The sequence below is a fragment of the Triturus cristatus genome, chromosome 5_2 (genome assembly GCF_964204655.1).
Source record: "Triturus cristatus chromosome 5_2, aTriCri1.1, whole genome shotgun sequence".
NCBI classification, from domain to species: Eukaryota; Metazoa; Chordata; class Amphibia; order Caudata; family Salamandridae; genus Triturus; species Triturus cristatus.
The window spans coordinates 515,215,858-515,241,037 of record NC_140588.1 but is presented as its reverse complement, the minus strand read 5'-3'; the positions used below and the strand labels follow the sequence as shown (position 1 = coordinate 515,241,037).

The 25,180-nt window shown below is 46.0% G+C and overlaps 1 protein-coding gene across 3 annotated transcripts in view; it reads right to left on the bottom strand.

The window, feature by feature from the left end:
- TRANK1 (tetratricopeptide repeat and ankyrin repeat containing 1) overlaps nucleotides 1–25,180 on the bottom strand; it is a 1,100,402-nt gene that overhangs the window by 801,945 nt on the left and 273,277 nt on the right. For all 3 annotated transcript variants that reach the window (XM_085607558.1, XM_085607559.1, XM_085607557.1), the window contains one exon: nucleotides 4,568–4,718. In XM_085607558.1, coding sequence (XP_085463684.1) covers nucleotides 4,568–4,718 — 151 coding nt within the window. The remainder of the gene's footprint in view (nucleotides 1–4,567; nucleotides 4,719–25,180) is intronic.

Genomic DNA, 25,180 nt, shown 5'->3' with positions numbered 1-25,180 from the left:
CTTCTTGTTGACCGAAGATGTCCGGGACATCATTAACTTGTTTGCGCTGCATTTCCTGTCGTCTTGCACGTCTGTCCCGAAGAGTCTTTTTGGACCGAAAGGATTTGCAGGCATCACGTGTCTTCTCAATGCTCTGGCGAGAGGCATAAGTTACAAACTGGATGTTGGTCGAAGTGAGGGTATTTGGTGTGACACTTCGGACAGAAACGGAACGGAGTGTGTTCCATCAGTATGTCATTCTCTGAGAGCGATGGAAATAGAGAAGCTTTAGCCCGTCCGTGTGCGGCCCGTGGGCCGAGAAAGAGAGCCAAAGCCCTGCTACGGAAAGGACGTATGAAGCGCAATAGTAATACCGATCTGAACAATACAGTCGAAAGATATAAAGGAACCAAAGGGAGGCCAAAGGAGTATCGAACCAGAGCACGAAATACTACATCCGAATCAGTCAGTGAAAAACAACAAAATGCAGATGGCGTCGATCATGCCCAGTATTACCAAGAGGAGAAGTTACACAGCCTTGTGACTCAAAGAAAACTTCTTGGAACAAAAACAACTTGTAAACATCCGAGCCCAACACTAGATGGCAGACTTAACAAAGCATGTGCATCTACAGCACACATGCCTCAAACAAAACTTTCCCAATATGACATGCAGAGAGTGACCAAAGAGGCATGCGGAAGAATAGTCGTATGTACTGCCCAGAGTGTCCTTCTAATCCTAGGCTATGTGTGCCCGCATGTTTTAAATTGCACCACACACAACGGAATAATTATGAGCAACTGTGAGCATAAAAATGAAAAGAATGGTCTGTTTCATTTTATATTTTTTGTTCAGATTTCAAGGTTGGCATTAGTGTGATGGATTTATTTGGAGCTGCTATTTTTGTAGTTATAGTTTTGCATGTACTTCCAATTGGTTTGTGTTTTCTATTTTGTAAAAAAAATAAAAATGCGATGGTGGCTGGCACTTGGCTGGCAGTGTGCTTGGACTTGTGCTTGGCTGGCGGTGTTCATGGACTGGCGCTTGGCTGGCGGTCTGCTTGGGCCGGCGCTTGGCTGGCGGTGTACATGGACTGGCGCTTGCCTGGCGGTGTGCATGGACTGGCGCTTGCCTGGCGGTGTGCATGGACTGGCGCTTGGCTGGCGGTGTGCACGGCCAGGCACTTGGCTGCCAGTGTGGGTGGACTGGTGATTGACTGGCAGTATGCGTAAGCTGGCATTTGGCTGGCAGTGTGGGAGTAGTAACTTGCTGCTGATCACTACACACAATGCTAGCCAAATGCAGGTTCACACATTCCGCCAGCCGAGAATGTTGTGTTGCGTGATGGGCCCTTTAATGGTGTTGTCTTTTGATGTGAGTGCTGTAATGTGATGGACCTGCGCTGTGAATGGTCTTGTGTGTGTGTGTCATGCATGAAAGGTGTGTGAATGCCCTGTAAAACAGGTGGTGCCTTGACTCGGCTTCACCGCTCACGAGTTGGGAGCCTTTGTTTCAATTTTTTGAACTTTCAATTATTAACAGTGCATTTCATTTTGTGAAACCTCTGGTTAATAAAATTTACATTTTGAACCTTTCTCTCACCCTCATGCCAAATTCAACCAGTATGGGTGTGTGTACTTGAGGAATAGATGGCTGTGAAGTAATATTGGTCTCTTCTGTCTCCCTGGGTGTACATTGTCTGTAGGGAAAATCTACCAACTCTAAAAAGTTTCGTAAACTAGATACCCAGGGGAGTACAGGGTGGCGTGCCTATTGTGGATCCCAACAAGTTTTCTTACCCACAATGCCCTAAGCTAAAACCACATATTTTCCTTGCATTTCTGTGCACTTGTGTGTGCGGGCTAAGTGCTTGCGACAAGGAATGGCCAAAAATTAATAGAGATTGCCCTTTTAGACCCACTTCTGTTCCCTCTCCGTTTTTCATTTTATATATAAGTTTTTAGGCTGACTCTGCTGGGACACCCACACAACTGAGGTATCATTTTTATCAGGAGACCGAGGGAAACAATAGGTGGTAGGAAATTTGTGCCACATTGGGAAAAAACAGACTACGTTTTCGGTGTAAAAATACGATGCATCCATGTTGCGTTTTAGGCAGTTTCCCATTACGGGCACTAGGCCTACCAACACAACTGAGGTACCATTGTTATCGGGAGACTTGGGGGAACAATGGGTGGAGGGAAGTTTGTGGCTCCCCGCAGATTCTAGAACTTTCCATCAGAGAAATGTGAGGAAAATGTGTTTGTTTTTTTGTTTAAGTTTGAGGTTTGCAAGGGATTCTGGATAAAAAAAAACATGGTGAGAGCCACGCAAGTCACCCCAACCTAGGTGTCTAGTTTTAAAAAATGTACAGGTATGTTTTGTTTCCCTAGGTGCCAGCTGAGTAGGGCCCAAAATACACAGCTAGGCACACTGAAAAAAAGGATCAGTTTTCAATGGAAAAATGTGTTGTTTCTATGTTGGGTTTTGGACCGTTTCCTGTTGCAGGTACTAGGCCTATCCACATAAGTGAGGTACCATTTTTAGCGGGGATCTTAAGGGACCACGTAATAGTAGAACAAGTGTTATTACCCATTATCTTTCTCTGCATTTGTGCCTTCCAAATGTAAGACAGTGTTTAAGAGAGAAACCATTTTAAGAAATGCCCTCTAATTCACATGCTAGTACGGGTACCCACAAATTCAGAGATGTGCAAATAACCGCTGCTTCTAAACTCCAGATCTTGTGCCCATTTCAGAAATTCAAATGTTTCCTAGATACCTATTTTTCACTCTTTATATTTTACCAAATGAATTGCTGTATACTCGGAACGCAGTGAAAGACCACTACAAGGTGCAGCTCAGTTATTGCCTCTGGGTACCTCGGGTTGTTGGTTAACCTAAAAGCCTTATATATCCCCACAACCGCAAGGGTCAAGCGGTCGAAATGTATATTGCCTTTAAAAATCTGCCACAGTTCAAAGTTACAGATGAAAAAATAGACACCAATGGCTGTTTTTTCAACTCAATTTCTATATTTTTTATTTCAACTGTTACTTATTATAGGAAAACCTATAAAGGATCTACACAAATGTCCCTTGCTGAATTCAGAATGTTGTCTACTTTTCAGGAATGTGTAGCTTTCCAAGATCCACCATTGGTTTCACACCCATGTCTACCACTAACTGGAAGGAGGATGAAAGCACATAAAATAGGAAAAATGGGCTATAAATTGGCCAGTAAAATGCCAAAAAGGTGTTGCTTGTTCCTGAAAGCAGGAAAGATGGTGATTTTAGCACTGCAATTCTTTTATTGATGCCATTTGCAGGTTTTTTTTCTCATGTTTCCCCCCCGAAACAAATATTCTGCTGTATTTTGGCTAATTTCTTAATTCCCTCCAGGAGAATCCACACACCCTAGGTACCTGTTAAATCCCCAAGATGTTGGGAAAAACAGAGTGCAAATCTGGCGTGGATACCTTATGTGGACAAAAAAATGATGGGTCCTAAGAGCAAACTACCCCAAATAGCCCCAAAAAAAGGCTTTGCAGGGGATGGGGGGGGGGGGCAGGGTGGGGGGTGGGAGAAGTAAGGCCGAGCTTTGAATGCCAGCAGGGTGATGGTTTGAGCAACGTGGAACGGCGTCACAAATTTCGGCATTTAAGGATGCCCATATCTGCAGAAACAGTATGTCTGAAAAGAAAGTGTATGGCATATTGACAAAGAAAGCCTCAAGTTCAATCTCACGCTGTGCCATGGTGACGGCAATAAGGAACACAGACTTGACAGTAAGGAGCAGAAGTAAGGAAAATGGGTTGCATTTAAAAAATTAAAAAAATGATTGCTTGATTCAAAAGCAATCACAGACATGGTGGTCTGCTGAGCAGCAGGCCACCATTCCTATGATTTTAGTGATTCCTAAGGGTTTGCAAATTGCAACCTATCTCATTAATATTCATGAGGTAGGTAGAGATACGACCCACTAGGAATCGCCTATTGAAACTTTATCAATGTCATACATAAGGAATAGCGATTACCTAATTGCAATTCACAGAGAATCGCAATTAGGTAATCTCTATTCCCAATATTGATATATCTGGCACTAGATGTTAACGTATTAATAATCTTCTACCTTCCATGTCCTTCAAACTATTAATGGCCTTGCCACATACACCCTGACCACTTAATGGTCTTAACTACTCATGGTCATGTACGTTTATATATCAGTATAGAGTTTGCTTTTGAGCATTTTACTCTTTACTTTATCTTAACAAAACAAAAAATACAAACAAAATCAAGGGTGATTTGGGTCCAGAATCAATCAACAAGTCACTCTTGGGGTTAAGATTAGAAAGCAAGCGATAAACCAAGCTTGTTCCTAATCGACCTCTCTCTTCAATGCACTCTATAGTTACAATATTTTCCCGATAAAGAACCTCAAATGTGATTATCTTAACATTTTACTTTTCAGTTAAATACTTTTTCTACTCTAGCTTAAAACACAAGTGCTTGGACAGTATAAAAACACCAATTTAAAAGACAAGATTCTTTATAACTTAACACAATAATTTTAAAAAAATGTGTGCTCACTGTTGACGCTTCCAAGGATTCCAACAAGAAAATCCACTATTTGTAATGTATCTGTGGAGTTCCGAAGCAGCAGCAAGCCCCTATGAAATATCATAAGTGCAGTATCGGTGTCACCCAGTTGTAGCAAGGAATATGCAAATCTGTAGTAGCCCTAAAAAAAATGACAGAAAAAGCATATCTCAATATAAACAATGTAAAATATGTGGCCAAAAGATCCATGCAAAAGTACAGCGCACACCCTACTGCAAAGTATGTAGACTAAAGAAGGTTAAATTAAATAACCAATATATTACAGGACATCAAGTTCTAGAAATACAAGAGTTCACTGTAGACATTTTATAACATTGTTTCACATTTCCGGATGTGATTGAAGATACACATTTCGGGATGGTTTTAAACCATGGGTCTCCAACTTCTTCTGAAGTGAGGGCTACTTCTGATCTGTGAAATCATTGTGAGCTACTGAATGCCAAGCAGCTCATGCATGGTTACCAGACACTCCCATGCCCAGCTTCATTGATTTTAAGCCTACTGTCCATAGAGTTACATACTATGATATGAACAAAATCATAGTGACTAGGGAGACTATAACAGGGCTGCCATGTGTGTCAGTGAGCGTTACAACAAACAAATGATGGACGGAATGCTGATAATGCATATATTCTCCCCCAGTCAAGAGATCTGGGTTAAATCCATCGGTCTTTTGCCCACTACGCCACCCAGTTCAGACATGGCCATATGCAAATCAGTCTTGACCCTGTGCCTCATGGGAACAGTCCAGCCCGAACTGCCAAGCCATGTCTTCCCTGGACCGCAATCAAGCATCCTAGGACCGGTTTCTGGCTATCAGCCGTCATCAGCCAGGATAGCTTGACTCCAGTGGCGTAGTGAGCACAGGTCCCACGTCTGGAAATACCCATCCCACTTAGGGCGAAAAGCGTTACAACAAACAAATGATGGACGGAATGCTGACAATGCAGACATTCTCCCCCAGTCAATAGATCTGGGTTAAATCCATCGTTCTTTTGCCCACTACGCCACCCCAGTTCAGACATGGCCATGCAAAATGTGTGTCAGTGAGAGCGTGGTCTTTGGGTATGCATGAACATGTGTGAATATGAATGGGATTTATGGGTGACTGACAACCTGTGTCGTATGTACTTGTGGCACAGGACATAACTTTTGCCATATGTGGCACTGTTATATGAATATCACAGACATACAACCATTTGTTTTTAATGGGAGAAATTTAAAGTGCAGAAAAACGTTCCGCACAAATGTTCATGGTATTGAACATTTTTCTGCACTTTAACTTTCTCCCATTTAAAATGATGGCTGTATTTTCCAGTTATATATATGATAGAGTGTCTACCAGCATGTGTGACCGAGATGCCAGCTGTATCTAAATGCAACACTTTGAAATGGGAGAAAATTAAACTGAAGAGTTAACTTTGTTTCAATGGATTTCGTAAAGCTCTCCATTTTAATTTTCACTATTTTCGAAGTGTCATATTTACAAACAGCAGGCATCTTGCTACCAATGGCCCGTAGACACTGTGCCATATTTATAACAGATAATGCAGCCATTTATTTAAATGGGAGGTAGTTAAAGTGAAAAAACATAACTCATTAAAATTAGGATGCAATTGTATTAATTGAAACTGAGAAAATTATTAAGACTTGGGGGCTGATTCCGATGTCGGACGGACTCCAGTCCGTCCGACATCGGTCAGGAGCCGTAACCGACCGACCTGCAGTCGTCAGTTACGGCCCTGCAAGTATGTTCGGTCGCACTCGTATACTTCACAATGCAAGCATGCATTCTGAGCGGAATACATGCTTGCATCGTGAAAAGCAGGGGTGCAGTTCATCCCTGCACCCTGTGGGTGGCACCCCAAGGTGCCTGCCACCGGGTTCAGCGATCCACAGAGGGGCACCTTAGGTGCCCTCAGGCCGCCATTCGGCAGCCTCGCACCCATGGAGGCCCTACTGGGGGCCCCCAAAGACAGTTTCCGACTGCCTTTTCGTGCCAGAAAGACCGGCACGAAAAGGCAGTGAAAAACGGCCATTGTATTCCCTCGGTCGCAAAGAGGTGGCCAGGGGAGTACGGAGGGATTTCCGGACGGCAGACGGGCTCTCCGAGCCTGTCGTCCGCAATCCTGATATCCGTGTCGGATTCCTTTCCGACCAACCCCATCAGAATGGCTCTGTCGGAAAGGAATTCGGCTGACACGTTCCGATTCGGTCGGAAGGGCTCCGACCATCGTTCGGAGCCCTTCCGACCGGAGTCGGAATCGGCCCCATAATGTTTCAAATATTATTTTTCTTCACTTAAATGACTACTTTTCAGTTATAAATATGGCATTATCTACTGGCCATAGGGACCTGAGGCCTGACACTTTGAAATGGGAGAAAATCAAAATGAAGAGTTACCTTCATTATTAAGGTAAATCTTCATTTTAATGTTCTCCCATTTAAAAGCATACAGAAGCAAAATCTTGTTCTAATGCTCCAATATTGCGTTGAGAAGGTCTTGTACGGAAGAGTTAAATTGCTCAGTGCTTCAGGTCTTCACCTCTGCGCCCCTGCCTGGTTCATAAATCTGACTGAGCACTATTCAGTATCTGGCAATGCTATCTGCAGACTGGTGATAATAATGTAATATAAATACAGCCTTCCTGTAACTTTAAAAGCAAACGTGTCCCTGTGCTTATTAAATAATGAACCCCGGGGAGCAAGGTACTCTGAAGGTGTCTCGGAGCTATTGGTAGCTTGCTATGGACTGGTTGGAGGCAGCTGTTTTAAAAGTTTTTAGCACCACTAGACAGTGTTTGGATTAAAATTTTCTTTCTTAGACAAATGTCAAAATAAAAGCTTACCTGTAACGTCAGTACTCCGGGATTCGTAGCTTTAATTATTTTCTTTATATTAATTAATTTTTTTCCAGTAGCCAGGGCTAGAATTCTCAATATTTTAAACACATCTATCATAAATACTTAATTTTACAACACCTGTATAGGTGGCCCATCCATCACGTTATTTGAGCCCTTTTATTGTCCCATAAGATATATAGGTTTGAACTCCTTATCGTGCAGACCATCTTTCGGATTTCCAATAACAAAAGCAATGCAAAATATATCAAATCAGCGGGATGAGATTCCCACACAAATCAATGAATGACACCAATGCAAGAGAGGGAGTAGTTTCTTTTCTGTAACTCCAGTTCTGTAGTAGGGGTATCTCTGTTATAGTCATAATCTAGTGAATAGTCCCGCCCATGTGCGTGGACCCCGGAGCAATAAAAAATAATCTCTAAAGGTGACAAATCATGCAGACCTGCATACACCTTTAAGAGAGAATTTAATTTAAAGACAGATAATGCAGCCTATACCCACAGGCTACACTGTCCAGTACTTCAACTAGAATTCCACCAACATCCACAAACAGCACTGCCTGTCCAGCTTTTCTCCACATAGGAAAAAATCCTGCCTCTACCAGCAAAAGCCTCTGGAATGATAGAGAGGAAGGAGTGGACAGACAAGCCCCATAGGCTGCCATTATGTGGCTTAGAACAGGATACTGTGCCTTTAAGAAAACTTTCCAGATTTCCAGAACTTTCCCCAGTATCCCAGAATGCCCAGCAGGTCCCATTTACTTTCAGTTCTTTTTGAAGGCGTAGCACGCCAGACCTGTAGCATTCTACATATGAATAATTATCTCTCCACCGGGGAGGAGGGCGGGCGCTTATGACTATAACAGAGATACCCCTACTACAGAACTGGAGTTACAGAAAAGAAACTACTCCTTCTGTAGTAGGGGATCTCTGTGTATAGTCATAATCTAGTGAATAGAATGGCAAGCCCATCCCCACACAACAACAGCGGTGGAGAACAACAAGACAAAACCACTACTGTGCGAACAAATTTCGCAGCGAAGCCTGCCCAACCTGAGCATCTGCCCTGGCATCCGAGTCCAGACAGTAATGCGCAGCAAAGGTATGGACCGACTTCCAAGTGGCCGCCTTGCAGATTTCCGCAATAGGAACATTACGCAGCAAAGCCGTCGTGGCAGCTTTGCCCCTGGTGGAATGAGCCTTAGGTTTACCCCCTAAGGTGTTATTAGCCTTTTGATAACACAATTGTATGCAGGACACAATCCACCGAGAAATGGACTGCTTAGAGGTCGCAAGACCAGTCCTGACTGATCCATAATTAACAAACAATTGGTCAGACCTACGAATATCCTTGGTCTTATCCAGATAAAATTTCAACACCCTCCGAACATCCAGGGAATGGAGAGACCTTTCCGCTGGCGAAGAGGGATTCTGAAAGAACGTAGGTAAAGTTATGGTCTGGTTGACATGAAAGTCAGAGATAACCTTAGGAAGAAATTTAGGGTGAGTACGCTTCACAAGCTTAGCAGCATGAAATACAGTATAAGGTTCTTGACAACATAATGCCTGAAGTTCACTCACCCTGCGGGCCGATGTAATGGCCACTAGGAACGCCGCCTTCCAGGATAGGTGCTGCAATGAAGCCTTGTGAATGGGTTCAAAAGGCTCCTTCATCAGTCTGGACAGCACCACATTCAAGTCCCAGGAAGGCGAGGGAAGTCTGACGGGAGGAAACACTTTCTTCAAGCCTTCCAAAAAATCCTTGACCACAGGGATCTGAAAGAAGGAAGTCTGTGAAGGGCATTTCCTGTAAGCAGTCAAAGCAGCCAGATGAACCTTAATGTAATGGAAATTAAGGCCAGACTGCGCCAGATGTAAAAGGTACGGAAGGACATCTTCCTTACATGTCGTCGGATCAAAGTTCTTGGACTTACACCAGATACAGAACCTCTTCCACTTGTAAGCATAAGATGTCCTAGTGGAAGGTCGTTTAGACTCCTTCAGTATGTCCATACAATCGTCTGGTAGATTCAGATGGCCATATTGCACTATTTCAGGAGCCATGCCGCCAAACTCAAAGACGAGAGGTTGGGGTGCACCATCCGCCCCCTGAACTTCCTGAGAAGGTCCGGCCTGCACGGCAACCGCATGTGAGGAAGGAGAGACCGGTGAAGTAGGTCCATGAACCACCACTGCCTGGGCCACTCCGGGGCGATCAGGATCATCCGCGCCCTGACTGGGACAGCTTGATGAGCACTGCCGGAATCAGGGGAATGGGTGGAAAAGCGTACAGAAAGCTGTTCGACCAATCGATCCATAGCGCATTCCCCAGCGTCCCCCGCTGGTAGTACCTGAATGCGAAGTCTCGGCATTTGCTGTTTTCGGCGGTGGCGAACAGATCTACGTCTGGAGTCCCCCACCTTGCGAAGACTTCTCCTAGTACTTCGTCGTTTATGACCCATTCGTGGTTTTCCTGAATCAGCCTGCTCAAGGCGTCCGCCTGAGCATTCTGCACCCCTGGCAGATGCGTGGCCGTAATAGTCAGTCCTCGGGCCAGCAGCCAGTGCCAGATCGCCTGCGCCTCCTGCGACAGAGTGCGCGATCTCGACCCCCCCCCCTGCTTGTTGAGGTAATACATCGTGGTTGTATTGTCCGTCTGTATCAGCAGCGAGTTGGTCTGGAAGGACGGAAGGAAGGCCTTCAGTGCCAGGAAGACAGATCTGAGTTCCAGGAAATTGATGTGGTACGTCGATTCCAAAGGAGACCACTTTCCTTGAATCTGCAAGTCCCCGGAGTGCGCTCCCCAGCCATGGAGAGACGCATCCGTCATGACACTCGTCGTGGGAATGTCCTTGTGGAAGGGAACCCCCTTGAGGAGGTTTTCCGCCGAACACCACCACTTCAGAGACTGAAGAGCATGTAGAGACAGTCGTATCTTGTCGTCCCAAGAGCCTGTCCTCTGATCCCACTGATCCTCCAAGCACTCCTGCAGTGGTCTCATGTGTAGCCGTGCGTGAGGCGTGAGGAAGATACAGGAGGCCATCGATCCCAGTAGAGAAGACACCTTCCTCACTGTCGTCGATGGAGCAGTCCTGAGGTCCTGAGCCTTCCGAAGGAGTGATAACCGTCTCTTCTCCGAAGGAGACACGCTTGCTGACCGCGTATCGATGGAGGCTCCCAGGTACTGTATGCACTGGACCGGAGTCGGGACCGATTTGGACATGTTGACGTGTAACCCCAGCTTGTGCAAGAGAGCGCACGTCCATCGGAAGTGATCTTGCGCTTCCGAGAAGGATGAAGCCTTGATCAGCCAATCGTCCAGATACGGGTAGACAAACACCTTGTTCCTTCGCAGATGTGCCGCCACCACCGCCATGCACTTCGAGAAGGTCCTGGGCGCAGACTTTAGCCCGAATGGCAGTACTGTGTATTGATAGTGATTGGCGCCGACTTGGAATCGCAGGAACTTCCTGTGCTTCCGTGCTATGGGCACATGGAAGTACGCATCCTGTAGATCTATGGCACAGAGCCAGTCTCCCCGTTGCAGCTGAGGGTAAATCTGGTGCAACGATAGCATGCGAAACTTCTCTCTGCGAATCCATTTGTTTGCCTGTCGCAAATCCAGAATGGGCCTGAACTCGTTCTTGTCCTTCTTGCGAACGAGGAAGAACCAAGAGTACAGACCTCTTCCCCTATGAGACAGAGGTACCTCTTCTACCGCCTTTTTTCTCAACAAGATGTCTGCCTCCGCCTGGAGCTCTCTCAGCTGGAACTGAGAGCTGACCGGCGGAATCGCTGGAGGCGGGCTGATAAACCGAAGACTGTATCCATTGCAAACAATATTCAGCACCCACTTGTCCTGAGTAATTTTTCTCCACTCTGCCGGAAAAAGTTGAATGCTTCCCCCCACTGGAGTGGGTAACGGTTGAGGGGGAAGTAGCGGCTCAGGGCCGAGACCCGGCCGGACCCTTGGTAGTGGTAGTCGCCTGCTGGCCTCCTCTACCCCTCTGGCGTTTCTGGAAGGGCTTCCGGAACTGTTGCTGTTGGTGCTGCTGCTGTCCCGAACCCTGCCCACGCCCTCTGCCCGAAGACCCGAACCGCCTCTGGAACGGGCGCTTCTTCTTCTCGGCCTTCTCCAACCCGACGGCCGTCAGGGTTTCCGCCTCCGCCTTCATGCGGGCCATCTCATCATCCGCATGTTTTCCGAACAGGGTTTCCCCCGAGAAGGGCAGGTTGGCCACTCTGTGCTGCGCCTCTGGTTTGAGGGACGTCAGGCGCAGCCACGAATGCCGCCTCTGGTGGACGCCATGACAGTAGGCGTGGGCGGCCAACAAGGAGACATCCGCCGCCGCGCCGATCACCTGATTAGAAACCAGCATGCCTTCGCGCACTGTTTCCAAGAAGTCCTCCTTCCTGTCCCGGGGCAGCAGGTCCGCATACTGCTGCAGGGACTCCCACAAGGCCCGGTCGTAACGGCCCAACAAAGCCCCTGCACTCGCCGCCTTCATGGTGGTGGCGGCGGTCCCACACACCTTCCTGCCCGCAGAATCCAGCCAGCGGCTTTCTTTGTCAGGCGGGACCGTCGATGAAGGGGCGGTCGCATGTTGTTTCCTCGCCGCCGTCACGATGACCGAATCCGGCTTCGGGTCCACCCTCAAAAAGGTAGGGTCCGACTCCGGGGCCCTATACTTTTTCATGAGCCTGGAGTGGGCGGCCTTCGTCACCGCGGGAGTGAGGAACAGCTCCAACGCGGGTTCCACCAGTCCTGGTACAAGGGGCAGTACAGGGCGAGACAGATGTTTCTTATGAAGTGTCTCGAATATCACGGACGTCGTGGGTGTTGGAACCGTCACCGTGATACCCAACTTTGCTGCCCCTCTCAACAGCACCTCTTGGAAAGAGACCAAATCGTCCACCGGAGACACCCTAGTCCCCGGCGAGTCCGACAGCGTCGGGGAAAAGTCTCTGGTCGAGGATCGCGTGTGCGACCTGGACCTGTGCCTCCTACGGCGTCGTCCTGAGTCCGACGATGATCGTCCATGGCTCCGTGATCTTCTCCTCCTGAGAGAGCTTCGGTCTGCCCGCCGGTCTAGCCGGTCCCGGCGACCGCGGGCGTCGCTACTTCGGAGTCCCCTGCGGCGGAGTCGGGTACTTCGGAAGGGAAACCGACCGCGGGGGAACCGCCGGCAGCCCCAATGGAGTGCGTGGTAACGACCGAGGTGGGGGCGGCGGAGGCAGTGGCTGCGGATGTGGAGGCGGTGGTGGCGGTGGAGGTGGTGGTGGTGGTGGTGGAGGCGGAGTCGGAGGTGGTGGGGGAGGAGGCGGTGACGTAGGCATCCGAGGAGGCGTATACACCACAGAGTACACCGATCCCGATGACTCTCTCTTCCTCGACGTCGATCTTCGCCTCGACGTCGACCTTCGTCTCGACGGCGATCTTCGCCTCGACGGCAATCTTCGCCTCGACGGCAATCTTCGCCTCGACGGCAATCTTCGCCTCGACGGCAATCTGTGCCTCGACGGCAATCTGTGCCTCGACGGCGATCTTCTTGACGTCGAGCGTCTCGACGTCGAGCGTCTCGACGTCGATCGTCTCTTCGACGGCGACCGTCTCTTCGACGGCGACCGTCTCTTCGACGGCGACCGTCTCCTCTTCACCGACGGCAAACGGCGATCTCCCCTCGACGGCGAGCGCCGACGCCGGGTCCGATCTCGACGCCGACTGCTGGACGGCGACGTCGCCGAAGATGCCGATGTAGTCGACGGCGGCCTGTTCAGGTCCCTCGACGACGACCGTCGACGCCGCTTCTCCCCAGAGCCCTGAGGAGACGGCGAACAGATGGTAGTCATCCTCCTCGACGCCGCCGTCGACGCCCTCAACGTCGACGGGGAGTGGGGACGCTTACTGGTCTTCCTGCCCCTGGGGAGCCCCCCAGGGGCCTCAGTATGGGCCAAATCAGCCCCTCCAGACCCACCTGGTGCCTTCAGCCTTCTCTCCTCCAGGACTTGAAGCCTGATCTTCATTCTGTCCCTCAGGGTCCTGGCTGAGAACGAGTGGCAGATATCACAGTCTTCAGGCACGTGGGACTGGGGAAGGCAACCTATACACACCTCGTGTGGATCTGTTTTAGCCTTTTTTCTACCACATTCCGGGCACTTGTCGAACAAGCCAGGCATGTTGACAGTACCAGCCACTAAGCACTTGAAAAAGTGACAAAATTTGACAAAAACTACAATAAACCCTTGAAAAGGGGAGAGCTCAATGCTCCAGGGTCCTGCTAGCAGGAGCCGGAAAAAAGAACTGGAAGTAAATGGGACCTGCTGGGCATTCTGGGATACTGGGGAAAGTTCTGGAAATCTGGAAAGTTTTCTTAAAGGCACAGTATCCTGTTCTAAGCCACATAATGGCAGCCTCTGGGGCTTGTCTGTCCACTCCTTCCTCTCTATCATTCCAGAGGCTTTTGCTGGTAGAGGCAGGATTTTTTCCTATGTGGAGAAAAGCTGGACAGGCAGTGCTGTTTGTGGATGTTGGTGGAATTCTAGTTGAAGTACTGGACAGTGTAGCCTGTGGGTATAGGCTGCATTATCTGTCTTTAAATTAAATTCTCTCTTAAAGGTGTATGCAGGTCTGCATGATTTGTCACCTTTAGAGATTATTTTTTATTGCTCCGGGGTCCACGCACATGGGCGGGACTATTCACTAGATTATGACTATACACAGAGATCCCCTACTACAGAACCATGGTTACAGAGAATTTTATTCTCCAGCAGTCGATCTTTCATAGATTTAGAGAAAGTAGCCTTATTTAAGAACATTCTCCAGCACCACTTGCCTGTCAAAGCAATAATGCGGAGTAAATACACGAGAGAGGAAATTTGTTAAGCACAAACAGATAATTCAGGAAAGAAGTGTCAGGGAGCTAGTAAAAACCACTCCGGTAGCAGATAAGACCCACTGTTGGAAAAGAAAAGTCCTCCACATGGCAATGGACGTGCATCTCTGTCCTGAGTGCCCCAACTGTACTGATGTCTGGATACCGAATGCTGATTTCTGGTGCCATAGGCAAACATGGATCATGCGTGCGCGCCATGACATAGGCCTGTCTCATGGACTGTGGCACTCAAAGCACTACCCTCAGTGGAAGGATACTGCTTTTAACTAGGAGTTAAGCAACACAAGCATTGTGGTGGCCGCTTACCGTGTAGTAATCAGTAGGAGTGAAAAGGTCTTCTTTAATCTGTGTTACTAAGTGAAGCCTACAGGCTCCCTCATTCAATGTTCTGCTGCTGTGTACTTAACTCACCACTTGGCCGACATTGGGTTGCTGTTACGCGAGTAGTGTATCTGCGGTGGAGGGGATAATGCAGCACTGGGTAGTGCGTGCATGTTAAATGAAATAGCTGGATGTATGTATGCCAGTGCATTGTACAGTACATGATTTATACAGTGCTGTGCAGTATGTGTATATTAAATGAATGTACTGGGTATGTGTTTACCTATAAATGGTACAATACATGGCAGACTATGTGTTCCAATTTAGGAGACCCAGGCCTAAATTTTGAAATATGAGGAGGTAAAGGAAATCATAGTATCAAAGAGAGAGGGGAGTAGGAGCAGATGAAGTTCCAATGCCCGTTCTCAAAAACTATAATCAAGTCAAGGCCTAGGTGGTCACTGTTCCTATTTGTCAGGTGAACATGGATCAGAGGAGACAGTCAACAAGACTTTTTCTTGTAGCCCTTGCACATCCCTAGGGATTTCATGCTTCATCATCGGTGGGTGCTCCTCGTTGGGCCGGTGCTGCAATGCCGTACGGATCCACTGAAGGGTCACTTTAGCAGAGATCTTTTGATTTAATTGCCGTCAGATGAGTTTGAGGTTGTCCAAAGTGGAGTGCAGAGTAGATTGTGTTGATGGTGGATTAAAACTGGCTAGGAGATGTCATAAACATCTTTATTCTGTAGACTCCCCTGTCAGATTAAAACACAACAAGGGTTAGTGCCACTTGCATAGCCAGTAATGTACCCAAGTGGCTAGGGAAGATAAGTGCGGGTCGACATGTTTCGCGCCTCTTTGGTCTATACAAGATCCGCAACGCTTCTTCAGGCCCAAATGCATTGGTTAAATGGCGAACCCACTCTAAGTTGACATGCTAGATCCCCCTTATTTTTAAGTACAGGTGGTACCTGTTTGTGGTGATAAAAAAGGATCGTCCAACCTAAAAATTAAAGAAAGTTTGAGAGAGGATAGTAATCATCATAATAATTGTGTTTCAATTTTAGGCATATTATGTCTGGTATGGGTATCCTTGCATACCAGAAGGTGTCCCCGTCGGTGAACTTATCAGTGCCCAGTGTTTTGGCCCCTGGCGATTAAAATATCCAGCATCTCTAGAAAATATTAATATAGTGCTAATATTTCCAGCATGGTTGTCAGCATTAATTACATTGTAATGGTTAAAGAATGTAATCCATATACAGAAAAACCACTTGCAATGAAAATCAGTGATAACGAAAGTAGCCCATAAAGACAACAGTGTATAAAATCACTTTACATCTTCACATTCAGCGTCAGGACACAGCCGCACTAGTTGCCCGTGCTGACTGTATAGTAAATTTGTGACATGTAACATGCCTCAAATGTTAAGAAATGCATTAATTCGAGTGAATGGATCAACACCCTTGATCCTTTCCTTAGATTCACCAAGACCTACTCTGACAAACAACTAGCTTTTCTGGACCTCCTCATCTCTATCAAACACGGGGCACTTCACACCAAAACCTACAAGAAGGAAACTGACTGCAATAGTCTCCTAACATTTGATAGCCACCATCCAAAAGAACTGTGTGAAAATCGGATGTTCGGCAAGTTCTTACACATACGCAGGAATTACAGCAGCATGAGAGATTATGACCCGCAAGCTGAAACTTTGAGTAACAACCTCTTGGTCAGGAACTATCCACCTAAAGTGATCTAGGGAGTATAGAAAAGGGCCCGCGAAGCCCTTTTAGAAACCACCATCAGACCCACGGAAGATATTATGACGTGTGTGACAACCTTTACATTCCTATCAAACAAAATCAAAAACATCATTATGTAACACTGGAACATTTTAAATACAGGCGGTATAAATTTGGCACGCCCAGGATTCGCATTCAAAAGAACCCAGAATCTGAGAGACCAACTGGTACACACAAGACCTGAAACCAATAGAAACCCTACATAATCTACCTTAAGGGCCCTATTCCCTGTAACTGGATACTACACATGCGGATCCAGCAGTGTCTGCCCCATCACCACACACTCAAAAGAACGGAGTTTTGGCTAATAACTTTGTATGGACGTAAAAACAAAACACCAACTGTAATATAAACAAGCATTTGCAATGCAATAGGTCGCGCATTTACACAAGTTTAAGCTATTGGCATTGTAAATGACAATGCCTTCTATTTATGTGTTAAAAACGAAAACAAATATAAAAGGCATTGTCATTTGCAATGTCAATAGCTCAAACTCATGTAAATGCGAAACCTATTGCATTGCAAATGCTTGTATGCTAGTGTGACTGAAAAACTGTGGGAAAATGCATCTATCCCTTAAGGCCATACTTAAACTTAAAGAGTACAAACATATTTTGTGAAACTTAAAGCAGAAAATATTTACTATTCAATGTATTGTAAAATACATATGTTTGAAGACTGGCTAGGCAGCTCTTAAGCAACGTAGAGCAAATGTCCACCGCTGTAATGTTATTTTATACTGTGGCTATTTATATAGCGCCCATTCATTTGGCCCCATAGCACTCCATGGCTCTTTGAATTTGTTTTACGGTAAATGTTTAGTGTTACAGCACACGCTGTTCCGTCAATTTCGACACTGCGATTTTTTTTCATTTTTGTGTCAGCCTACGGAGGATGTGTTTTATCACACTGGATTCAAGTCCGTCCAGAGCAGGCCAACACAAATAGGTGCTGCAAATTGGAGAACGAGTCCTCAGGCGCCATTTTATTTAAACTAGTGTTTACATCAAACAATACATCCTAAGTGCTTCATGTTAACTTCGGACAAATCATTTGCCTGGGGATTAGGGTGTAATGCCGCTGAAACGCAATCCGTCTGTTGATTTTCTAAACTGCCAAACTAAACAGTATAAAATAGGCACGTGTAAAAAAACAATATGATTAATGAAAAGGCGGCCTAAATTTTAATACACTGAAATAAAGCAATACAAAAAGGCTGCCTTTCTAAATGGTTCCAGAATTATAGCTCCCACAGTATAGAAAAGCTCATTTGGGCGAACCAGTCGAGATTATTACTCTTGGATGCTAATGGGGTTTAATGGAGCATAGGTTTTTAGTCGTTTAACTTGCATGCACCAATTACATGCCCTGTAGCTAGCAGAGGTCTAAAGTTATTCAAGGTGTGTTGTTGTGTCTTACGCTTTGAAAAGCAGATCACAAAAGGGGCCTTGGTGGGGTCAGTTAGTTAGGAAGAAAGGCTTGCTTGGAGAATCCTTGGCTGCTGTTTGAAAAGAAACAAAAATAGCAAAATCTTCGAATGCATTTGTGTGTAAATAGTTTACAGTGGGGGCAGAGACAGGGTAGGGCCTGACAAGCGTTGGCGGCGCGCGAGCGGCCGGAGATGCAAAATGTGGTGGGGGAGGGGGAGAAGCGGGAGTTGTGTGTGCGCGTGCGTCATCGCGATCGCTCTGAAAGCAAAAGTGATCGCGATGACGCACACGAGTTTTCAAAGTGCTGCTGGCGGCCGGCTGTGCACGTGCACGATCGCGTGAACGCAAGCGTTAGGCCAGCCAGCAGCACTTTGAAAATCCCACATACAAAATGTCTCTTCGAGCCAGCGCAAGCGCTGGGGCTCAGCGAGACCTAAAAAAAGGTGGTTAATGCCAAGAAAGAGAGGAGTCAACTCGGATATTGAAGTCTAGGTTATTTGACGTCTATGCACTGTTCTAACAGTTGGTATACTGTTTTTATAGCACTTTGAACATGGTCATAGGCACAGATCAAGCAGAGGTGCAGTTTGCTAGGTAATAGTCACAGTTCCTGATGCAGAAAGGAGTCTGCAGGAGTCGCTAGAATGTGAATATCTGCAGTCTTCACCATGGCTTTCATTTCTCTCTTTACCTGCCACGCTTAATTACTCAACACTAATTGCGACTCCCAAATATCTGTGAAGGACACTCTGCTACCTACTTTATAGGATGAGTTGTTATCATACTGGATGAAGGACAACAGAAGGCGCCTAAACATATCTAAACCAGGATTCTTTCAATTGGCAATCACACCAAGGTCACTCTCCCCTGCTTTCAAGTGCAGGATTTGTGAGTGCACTACTCTCCAGTACAGAAATCAAAAAACATGGAAGGTTAGTTTAACAGAGCTTTACTTTGCAATCGGATCACAGCCACATAGCGCTTTCCAACTCGAGTTGATGAGAAAGGAACAATCCTTCTCTCTGGCAGAGGAGCCGCTTTATTTAAGTCACTGTGACTTTAATCTTTCCTGACTGGATTACTACAGTATCTAAGTCAGGGCACCTCTGGGATAACAGGCTCAAGATGTTACAAATTCAAGCAGCTAAACTGTATGATTTAAAGAAACCAACCACACCACCAGCACTTTAAATGCGATCCACTCGCTTTGGAGAAGAAAATTCATTGGCAATAGAGGACCCTACTTATCGCGAGTTGGTAGTTGACTTTTTTTTCACCTCCATGCTCCAAATGTTATAGCAGCGAAAACTCCCAATTAGCACAATCAATAGCATCAGCCCTGTCAAATACCCATAGAGAGAAATAACATCACAGAAAGTGTAGCCTCACAAAATACAATAACGTACATTAAATGGAAAAGGAGTGTCCAAATTAAGGGAAAAATATCAAACATTAACAAAGATTACATTGCAATAAATCACACTGGGTCGATAACCAAGACAAAATAATTATCCTAACGATCACCTCAATGCCATGGGCAAGAATTCTACATTAGTTAATATAAAATTACTCCTGGAGCTAATGGTTAATATGTATATAGCTTTATATGTGTGTATGTAATTTTTATATAGCACAAACTTACCCAAAAGACAGAGGCCAAGGTAAAGATGCAGGTAAAGATGCAGTCAACATGTGATTTTAGCGTAGCTGGTTTCTGAACTGTTAGTGCAGCATTATGTAGTAATCTTTAAAAGAAATGTATTGACAACTCTTTCCTAAATTACGTCAGGATTTGGGCATCTCGGATGGCTACAGAGATGCAGAAGGCCGGTAACATTTTTTGCTTTTCTTCATAAACAGTCTGATGGTGTCCTGGCTTCGGTATGCGGAGAGCCACCAGAGATTGTGAACTTATCAGTCAGTTGGGAAGGGGTATGTTTGTGAATACTTTGTATCTATATGATGCAGCTGGTTTTAGAGCTGGTTCAGGGTGGCACGGGCATACGAGGTGGTGTGATGTGGTCATATTTCTTCAAGTCCTTGATGGGGTATGCTGCTGCATGTGTGGAATCTACAAGGATGCAGGGTCGGCATTACCACCATCCAAATACATGCATATCAAAACTTGCTGGAGCTTAAAAAGAGCTTAAAATGCTGCTCTACAACAGTGATACCTTAAACACCAAAGTGTTAATGTTCTATTACCGTTATCGCTACACTAAAATGTTTATTTTGCCATTACCACAAGGATGAGGCAAGTGCATCTGCCAGTAATATCATCAAACTGTATAATGGGTGCTCTTGGTAAGATATCTGCCTTCACTGGGATCAGGTGTGTTGCGTCTTCCTTAACATCAGGAAGCCCTGCTTAATAAGAACTATAGAAACATTACGATGCCACTCAATAGATGCCTCGAGAAACATTAGGTGTTGTTGAATGTGTGTTTTCAGAAATATAAAGGCTAAGTATGTTTACCGGGAAACATTGGGGTGCTGTCAAAAACATCAGATGGTTGCGGCTGCATGATAAGGGCTCCCAGAACCATTTCGGGGCTGCAGTATTATGGTGTTTCTGCTCCGTACGTAGAGTTATCAAGCCAATGTTGCTCGATGAGTGCTACCACGGACTATGGATGCTATAAGTACAACTACACCAAGATGGGGAATTGGATCTATCACTTTACAAAGTGCAGATGCCGTCTCGGTAATGTCCCTAACATTAGCTGCTAGCAATGAGTGAGGCGCTTCTGTGGTGTTGCCTCCTAATGTCAGTGTATTGCTCTATGGCTGTTGTTAGTAATATGTTCTAGGAGCATTTTTTTAATCACCCAGTAAGAAGCATTACATATCAGCAGCCTGGTGTAACAATATTGCTGGCAGCTAGTGATACATGACGAAAAAGAATTTAAAAAATACCCTGACTGCACCAAGATGTTAAAGGGAGTCCAGGACTGAAAAACTCATCTTAACCCCAGTCACTGCTTCAAAGAATTCACCCCAACCAGTCTTTGCTGCCCAGGGACTAGCAAAACACTATCTAACCCACTCTTCCCGCGGTGTTGTTCCTAATGAAAACTACTGCCACCACATTTCCCTGAGCGGGCCCCAGCACTCTAGCTCGCCACCCTGTCCCGGGCAACACGTAGTTTATGGATGCTATGGGCGTGTTATGGATGTTATTGGCTGTCTGAACGTAGGGAGCGCGTGCTGTGTCCCAAGACAGTGCAGTGTTTAGGGCGTTCATGTAAGCCGCAGCCCTTTCTTCAGGGCCGGAAACAAAGGCTGTAGGAGTGGATGTAAATCCACTCTGCTGTGTATCAGGAGCCTTCACCCGGCGGAGTTGGCTCACGTGGGTTGAAAGTGCTTCAGCCGCAGCCCAGGCGGCTACGGGCTCAGCTTTCAGCCGCCCAGCAGGTGCTTCTTTACACGGGGCAGGGGAGGAGGTGTTTGTCAAAAAGGGCCGCTGCTAATTGATCGCTGCACTTCAAAGAGGTTACGGGTTTCAAAGGAACTACAACAAAAAACAAGTGACGATAACTTGATGAAAGTAAGTGCATGCATCGATGTATAGTCATGAGCGAGGAAACATGAAAATCTGCTGCGTGCTGACAAACACACGTGCTGAAGACAAAGTTGAATGGAAGCACAAGCGATTATCCTTACCGTTGGTCTGATCGCGCCTTTACATTTATTTACATGCGTTAGAGGACACGCAGGACACAATGAAAGTACAAGCGATAATCCTTCACGCTTGGCTGCATGCTGTTAATTGAAGATGGGTAAGACTTCCCTCGAAATCGGAACAAGTGCGTATGAATCAAGGCTCAGCAAAATTAAAGAAAATCAAAGGCGGTAAAAGGCTTGAAAAGTTTGTGATTGAACGTTGCAGTTTAGAGGCAAGCGCTGCTGTGATTTGCATACACCTTCATGTCACCACTGGCCATGTTGGGCGCTTTCTACATATAAGACAAGCATTGGCCGCGCAAAACGCGATGGGGGGGCGGGGAGAATGAACAAGCATTGGACGCGCAAGACGCGATGGTGGGGGGGTGGGGGAGAGAAGCGCGAGTTCTGATAAACTGGTGTGAAATAGCAGCAGGGAAGGGAGCGGAGAGGGGCTACGAGGGAGAGCGACTTAAAGCCATATGGCTGCTTTGCGCGCGTGCACGCCTCGTGCACTGTAGCTCTATGCCAGGGGAAGCACTTTTAAAAACCCACTTACAAAACGTCTCAAAGAGACAGCTTTCGCTGTCTCAGCGAGACCTAAAAACTGTGTGTAACTTTTCACCTGCCTTTGCAACCTCCCCTATGTAGGGGTGACAATTAGGGACATTTAGACCAGGATTGGGGAACATAGAAGTACTATTCAATGAGCACGCGGCGCAACCAGGATGTGTTATCATTTTAACGAGTTAATACACACCAGATGATCTCAGGCGGACAATCCTGGAAACCGATCCATCATGAAGGGCAACATCGCTGTTTAAAAGGGAACAACTTTTGTAAAGCTCCCACCGATAAGTCAATGCTTTTATTTTTTGGTTGTATATGTAATGAAAACTGCAAAAATAAAGTATTTTTAAAAAAACACTTTTGTAAAGTAACTCGTGTAAACCTTAATAAGTTTAGGGATTTGATAAATGACTGTGGGTGGTGCTCCCTTTCCAGCCAGCAGTCAACTGACTTACCCAGGAACCCCATTACACAAAGAACACTCCAAAACAGAATATCTAATACATCAACTATACCTTCTGAAAGCCATACCCACAAATACAACACATCCTCTCCCCTTTAATATTCACAGCATTAACAGTTTTTTTGTTGTTTTTTTTTTAAACAACTAAGTCTATAGAGAAATACATGGCATAAATAAAAGATTACTCACAGACATAATCCCTCACAGATCTGGGCGGATTTCTGTGTCTGTGACTCTCTTCGTTTCTTTCTACTCTTGCTTGTTGTACTTTATTTCCTAACACTTCACCATCATTCATCATCATAAATCGACTACCACCTTCCGAGACCATTTAATCCCTCATCTCATCCTTCTACAATTTGCCACTTACATCCTTCTCATACAATTCAACTCTCCGCTTGTTCCACCGTTCTCCATTTTCTAATACAATATACATTTCATGCACCTCATTCACCTTAAAGGGGCCTCGAAACTTCATGTAGCTTACTTCCAATCTTCTACTTTTGTCTTTGACTAAATCACGTGGTTTCAGCTTTCCACCTGTCTCAAGTTCTTGTGCATTGTTGCCTTGACCATCACTACTTCAACACAATTTTCATCCACACAGGAGACATTTTGGTGTTCACATCACGTCCTCTTATGACCTTAAAGGAATATGCTACTTACCAGTATGCATCTGTTCTTGGCATGTAGAGCTGCAGAGCCACACACTGAGGATAAGATCGCCATCTGGTGTTGGGCTCGGATGATTGCAGGTTGTTGTTGTCTTCGGAAGAAGTCTTTGGTCACAAGATTGGTGACTCCTCCCCTGGACAACAGTGCGCATGGGCATCCACTCCATCCTCAGATTGTTTTTCGCCATGATGGGAAATGATGGAGTGTATAAGAAGTAAAGAGAAAGGATGTCCATGTGTAGTGTCTAATTAAGACAATGCTGGAATGGATACAGGTCCCGGGGAGGCGGGTGGGCGTGTGTGGCTCTGCAGCTCTACATGCCAAGAACAGATGCATACTGGTAAGTAGCATATTCCGTTCGAGGCACATGAGCTGCAGATCACACACTGAGGATAGACTATATAGCAGTGTCTCCCCTAGCGGTGGTCACCTGTATCAGTTGCAGCAGTTTGGAATAGAGTTTTTAGGACAGCTTGGCCTACTGAAGCTTGTTGTTTGGATTGCACATCCACACAGTAATGCTTAGTGAAGGTGTGTGTAGTAGACTATGTGGCTGCTTTGCAAATGTCTTCTAAGGGGATATTCCCGAAGAATGCCATAGAAGCCCCTATTTTACGCGTGGAGTGCGCCCTAGGGGGAACGGTAAGAGTACGTTTAGCTTTTTGGTAACATATTTGGATACATTTGACTATCCATCTGGCGATACCCGATTTGGAAATAGGGTTGCCTTTATGTGGTGGCGCGAAAGCAACAAACAGTTGCTTGGTTTTCCGAAAAGGTTTGGTTCCGTCGATGTAACACAGTAAGGCTCTTTTAACATCTAAGGTGTGAAGTGCCCTCTCAGCTACTGAGTCTGGATTAGGGAAGAAGACTGGCAGTTCGACTGACTGGTTTAGATGGAAAGGGGAAATGACTTTAGGGAGGAATTTTGGATTCGTCCTGAGAACCACTTTGTTCCGATGTAGTTGGAGGAAGGGTTCTTCGAGAGTTAAGGCTTGTTTTTCACTTACTCTTCGTAGGGATGTGATTGCAATGAGGAAAGCCACTTTCCATGTTAGGAACTGCAGTTCGCATTTGTGCATTGGTTCAAATGGGGGACCCATGAGCCTTGTTAGAACAATATTAAGGTTCCACACCGGGGAAGGTGGTAACCTTGGAGGAATAATTCTTTTAAGACCCTCCATAAATGCTTTAATGGCTGGTACCTTAAAGAGGGACAGGTGTTGTCTATTTTGCAAATAGGCTGCTAATGCCGCTAGGTGAAGACGTATAGAGGAATACGCTAAATTGCATCTTTGCAGGTGTAATAAATAACAAATGATGTTTTGGATGGAAGCATTCAGTGGTTGGATGTCATGGTTAGCTGCAAATCGTTTCCATTTTGCAGCATAGCATGCCCTAGTAGTAGGTCTCCTGGCTTCTTTAATGATATGCATACAGTCTGGAGGAAGGTTGAGGTACCCAAACTCTAAGACTTCAGGAGCCAGATTGCCAAGTTCAGTGTTTGAGGATCTGGGTGTCTGATTTCTCCATGGTTCTGGGTTAGAAGTTCCGGGGAGAGATGCAGTTTTTGATGTGGAACTAGCGATAGTTCCAAAAGTGTGGTGAACCAGGGTTGACGTGCCCAAGTGGGAGCCACTAGGATGAGGGTTAGCGACTGTTGTTTCAGTTTGCGTACCACAAATGGAATGAGTGGGAGAGGCGGAAAAGCGTACGCAAATCTGCCTGACCAGTTCATCCATATTGCATTGCCCTTTGACCGTGGGTGTGGGAACCTGGCGGCGAAGGTTGGGCATTTTGCGTTTTCTTGTGTGGCGAACAGGTCTATGTCTGGTTGTCCCCACTTTTGGAAGAATGGGAGTAAGACTTTGGGGTGTAGTTCCCATTCGTGTATCTGC